The 5,760-nt window shown below is 34.8% G+C and overlaps 1 protein-coding gene across 1 annotated transcript in view; it reads left to right on the top strand.

The window, feature by feature from the left end:
• Positions 1-379: 379 nt before the first annotated feature.
• LOC109540916 (homeobox protein Hox-A4) overlaps positions 380-5,760 on the top strand; it is a 13,871-nt gene continuing 8,490 nt past the window's right edge. The window contains exons 1-3 of the mRNA XM_019909457.2: positions 380-926; positions 2,946-3,131; positions 3,214-3,317. Of these exons, the coding sequence (XP_019765016.1) occupies positions 557-926; positions 2,946-3,131; positions 3,214-3,317 (660 nt within the window). The 5' untranslated portion in view covers positions 380-556. The remainder of the gene's footprint in view (positions 927-2,945; positions 3,132-3,213; positions 3,318-5,760) is intronic.

Raw genomic sequence — 5,760 nt, 5'->3', positions numbered from 1 at the left:
GTGTCGCAGGATACCCTCTAGGTGATAGTTCTTGATTACTTTTTGATAAATAATTCGTTCTTATTGCGAAATAGGAGAAAAACTCACCCTGTATAAATAGTTGGAGCTCAATGCATATCATTCACGATTCGAGATGCAGGGTGTTTATGCGTATGGTACGAAAGGTGTGAAAACGACTCAAATGGGCCAGTATTTTGAAGGAGAAGAAATTTGAAAATTGTGTGGGGATGAGTGCAATTATGAAGTTTAATTTTCGCAGCGCCGCATTGCTTTCATAATGGCAGATAATGATAATCGTTTGTAAATAAGCACAGACTAAGTTGTGAATTGCGCCGCTCGTAGCAGCGCACCCCCATCGTTTACCATTACACGAGCTTTAGATTGCTTTTGTTGGTTAATAGACATCGCTTGTCGGCAGTGCTGAGCGCGGCGGGAGCCGTATTTTCCAATTGCTGACATATCGTGACGATACTTTCTAAGCACGCGGTAATTGTCAACAAACAAAAGCGCACCGACAATTTTTCAAAAAATTCTTCGTCCGCTTCTTGAGCGCAGTATGAGCACGGAAATCAAAGATCAATCTCCTGAGTACCGTTTGTCTCCTGAGCAGATAACCGATATTGTTGACGCTAATCAATCCGCATCTATGAACATTAATTGCTCCGTCGACTTTCATAGTAGTTTCGGGGTGAGTTGTGAGCGCTTTTCGTGGCACGAGCACGTATATAGAAAAATGAGTAATAAACCTACGCCACATTACATTGAAAATATTTTAGGCTTGGGAAGTATAAACTCTCAATCGCAAACGCTAAATACTCGGCAAAATACTTACCCTAATCGGTGTACTGTGAGTAATTTGGAGATAAATGAACCCCTTAATCTTTCGGTGAAAAGTGAACCCACAGTCAGGACGAAATGTGCAAAAGGTAACTTAGTCTATTTCAGTTTAACTTTAAGATGTTATACCCTTTCGTTCAATCATTTGCACCCCTGCCCCATGCCAGGTTACCTTTACGGTTATTACCTGATTGCTTGCAAATTTGTGTTATTGGATTATTTTTTGTTAATTGATGGGCCACTTTAATTAATTAAGCAAAGCGCAATGGGGCGCGAATGTCACCTAAAAGGTTTTGCTCTGCATTTTTATCGCACTCTTCACCTCAAATTGAATTTAATTTTATCCATTCCGATAATGCAGTATTTAAAATAGTTAATCATTCCAAGACTTTTATTAAATAAGACCCAAAACGCTAAATGGCGCACATTTAGAAAATCATTATTCATCGTTAACTGGACAATTTTTCCCAAAATTTTCAATTAGGTACATTCGCAACAAGAAATTACAGATCCACAATACTGAATTCCTCCAATCAAGGTTCAGGGCATAATTCGCATTGAGAGCATTCTATGGGAAACTAAGTAACTTTCGCTGAAGTTAAAATCGAACTAATACTCCAGAATTATCCAATAACACATAATAGAATAAATAAACTGACGCTACCATTGAATTATTGAAGCTAAGTTCTGATTCCCCTGAGAAGTTCAGAAAATTTCCAGTAAAACCTAACATGCGTTACTATTAAATGTATTTTCCTGTTTCATTTCCCAAAGGCGTTGTTGACAACGTATGGAACACTTAACATGCGAAGTACTGATGTACGTCGCAAAAAAGCAATGAGGACAATTTTATATTTAAAAAAAAATGAAAATGTTTCTGGTCTGGTCTAAATTGACACAAATTTGGTGGAGACTTGGATTCAAAAACAGTTTTATTTTGTTTTTCTTGGCACTTCCAACTGGAACTAATACACATAACAAGCTAAATAAAAAATAGTTTACTTCAAAGTGCTCTCGTGAATAACCAAGATAATTATTTCAGTTTATAATTAATGAAACTTCCATCACTTGCTGGTATACAAGTCTAATGGATGGATGCCGTTACTATTTCTAGTACACATTTTCAAATGAAATAATTAGAACATCAATATGAACAGACGAATTAGTGGAGAAACTATCAAATTTGCTAATGAGCGTTATGTTATGATATTTTCGATGAATTATTTAGTATTCGAAACTCTCATTTCAATATTTATTACTGCTTATTATTCTTTGATACACATTCATACATTATTAATTTTTGCAGCCAACTTTACGCAGGATAATGGAGATATGTGTTTAAAAAATGGGAAATCCTGAATAATGATATTCAGTTCAATTTTAATTTTCAGTTTGGTTTTAATTGATAAATGCCGTACTATCGCCTAATTTTTGCCACATTTGCGGCTGCTACCAAACAACAAAACCACTTAATGGGTAAAAATCAATAAAATCAAATAATCTCTTCGAAGGTCCTACATATATACTTGTTTTGATTAAACAACTATAAAAACTATTGAATCCCATCAAATGGACTGGTTCCATAAAATGTCCTATTAGGTTTTATTTCCGCTTTTATTTGATTTTTTCCAGGCTTTATGCTTAACAAACCATTATATTAGACTTTGCGACCTTTTCACGTTTAGTGCTGGAATTAATTCGATGTTTAACAACTGTTGAAAATGGGCCGCTTTTAATATGTAAAACATTTTTCTTTGATAAAATTGGAGTCATTCCACTGGAGGGGTTGTTAATGCCTATGTGGAAAAACACGAAAAAACGAAACATTTTTAAGAGGAAATGAAGCTTTTGGCACAATCACAGCCCTCAAACGCTACAGATATTAGTAGGGTTAATCTCAGGCACCGATCATCATAGCTCAACATCTGTATCAACTTCTATAAAAAAAATTGAGTCTGCTTCTCAAAGATATTAAATCTATATTTTCTACAGTAGTGTGGTATAAATTAGCAGAGAACCGCACTTTAATCTTGCATATTTTTTCTTCTATTATTAGTTTCGATAAAGTTCCAAACACCAATAGTAGTAACTACCAATTAATTTTATAGAACCGACCACGAGAAAACGAAAAAAAGCTCGCGAAACCGTAGAACCCAAGGCAGAGCTACCTGAAGAGAAAACAGTTCTTCATGTAGACAGCAGCTATCCAAAAATTGATACAGCTCAACCAACAGTGGTAGACGACGTTTTCGAAAACAAAAAAGGAAAAAAGAAGGCTCGAACCACATTTACCGGTACATACATTTCCTCATTTCCTGATTATTATGGCCAATATGTGTAAAATATTGATCGATTAATGTTCAATTTTTAATTTAGGTCGGCAAATCTTCGAATTAGAAAAGCAATTTGAACAGAAAAAGTACCTAAGCAGTAGCGAGCGATCCGAAATGGCCAATCTTCTCAACGTTACAGAAACACAGGTAATATTTTCCATAAATTTCCTTCTATTGTAATCCAATGAAAGCAAAAAATCTAAATAGAAACAACAGGCTTCAACTCACAAGCGGAAGAGCCAATAAATAGCGATTGCGTTTCAATTTCCCTGTAAATATAGGGAATAACTACTACATTCCACGTCAGCAAAACACATACAATTTTCCACTGATTAATCCAACTAAATTTCGAGTAGCAACGTATTTAAAGCACCATTCAATATCGATCCCCGACATTTGGGGTTGTATACTTTCGTTTGGATGAAAACTTTACAGCTGTTGAATGCCTCGGGGAACAGAATCGGTTTGGAGTCATTTAGGAAAATTAAACGACATTTTTATTATTCACGCCATTGGGGAAAATGTAGAGGGATAATGATTAACACCTTTATTCTTTGCTTAATGCACGATTAGGTAGAAAGGCAGATACATTGTTAGAACTTCTACAATAACGATTTTCGTTTATTTGGGTTCTTCTAGAAATGATTATTTTACAACTCGAGTTAATCAACAATAAATTGAATAAAAGTTGTTTATCAATGAATATTTTCCGATCTTTTTAACCGTTTGGCGAAATTCCGCAATTGGCCAATTTATTTCAATGGGATTCACTTTTCCTCTTCTCGCTCATCGAACCAAAAAAGTTGCAACGTATTTCTTTTTTTGCTGAGATCCGCAAGTCAATATTTTTAAAAGGGGAGAAATAAAATTTAAGTAGCTTTTTGCAGAGCGTCGAGCCATTTATGTGGTAGAATCAGGACGTTGCTCATGAAGAAAATAATTATTTTTGGCACAAAAATGCGTATTTTGATGCTGTTATGCTTAGTTTCTGATTAGTTTTCATTCGTCAATTTAAATATTTTATTCCAACCCTCAGCCTCTACCATGTTGATTATTATCATTCGGCTTATACAGATGTACACTTAGTGTCACTCCTCTAGAGAATGAGGAATACACAATTTAGGTTGAAGTGTCAACAACATGAAATCATTATAGTTGTTAAAAATAGAAAAGCTGCCGCTGAAATTGATGACATGATAATTATTCCACCAATTGATGTGACAGTTAAAGGTAATAGAGTTCTGATATGCCTAAAAATACGGCTTTTCGAATTTTTATATGTGGAGCCATTAACACAAAATTGTTTTTAGTCATTTCTTGGAAGAATGAATCCCTCGGTTTATGACACTTTAAAATAAATGTGCTTTAAAGTGCATTAAGAGAACCCATAGAACGAGGTGGCGTTAAATATCGCATACTTTTGCTAAGTTGTCTCGATTCGCAAATTAAACGTTGTTTCTTCATGCCATTTTCCTCATATAAGTGAATTTAACCGTTGCAGTAATAGAGTTACTTAAAATAGATGAGAACAAATTAATAAATGGGACTATAAATTCGTGGGATAATGTACAGCTTAACGATTTTTAGGAATCTGCATTTGTAACTATTAGGACAGTATATCCGGTGGAAGGATAATAAATTTATAACTCCAAGAACTTAAAATGCCGCTGGTGGGTCATATACTTAAGCTGTCAAAACAGAATTTACATTTATTCGTGCTATTAATGGCGCTCTCTAATTTCTTCTAAATGTTAAGTTATAACGCCTGCAGTTAATAATGCACATTAATGAGAGCGGTCTATTAAAAGAAGCACATATTTTCAAAGGAAATAATTACCGCTTATTTGCTTAGCTGTCTAGGGAACATCTGAACTGATGTTAAGTGTTACTATTTAATTTGGAAGCGATATTGCTTTACAGCTCTCCAAATAGAATTTCATTTTAATTTTCCATTGTTTGTATACGGGAATTTTATTGATTATTTCCCTTGTTCATTCATTTTTATTTTCGGATTATTCCTAGTTAATTTTTTATTTGTACCATCAATTTTTCGAAGATGACTAAGGCCTTAGCGGCAATCGGGCAGGCCTTTCAGCTTCTTCAGAGGTCTATCACAATTGACCCGTTAAAAACCCGTTTATCCGAATGAATCTTGAGGGGAAGTAGCTCAAATATTATTGATATTAAATGAAAATCAAAGCGTTCAATGTAGTTAATTTGAATAGAACCGTCATTGGAGCCCCTTTTCCGCTGAGGTATTAGCTGCAACTTACCAATAAACGTTTGCAAAATGGGCTCATTATATGTGAGGAAGACGTCTAATAATTACTCTCCACTGTTAATAGCAAATCGCTTCATTCCGCATTAGCTTCTTTGAACTATTAATACTCTTTGTCTGTTTACATTTAATGAATTGCTCCACAAATTGGCAAGAGCGTGGTGCACTACCCCATAATTAACCTCGTAAGTGGGGATAGCAATTACGTTATTGCTAGATCGATAGCGACGGATTCATTTGATATTTATTAAAGTTCCCGGCTTTAATATGTGTTGCATGCTTTATTGCAAGTTTGATATGGTAAAAGGGCTA

This window comes from Dendroctonus ponderosae, unplaced genomic scaffold (genome assembly GCF_020466585.1).
Source record: "Dendroctonus ponderosae isolate FM_Combo_2020 unplaced genomic scaffold, Dpon_F_20191213v2 Dpon_F_20191213_1, whole genome shotgun sequence".
NCBI lineage: Eukaryota > Metazoa > Arthropoda > Insecta > Coleoptera > Curculionidae > Dendroctonus > Dendroctonus ponderosae.
Note: the sequence above shows the minus strand (reverse complement) of the source record. Positions and strands in the feature narration are given on the sequence as shown.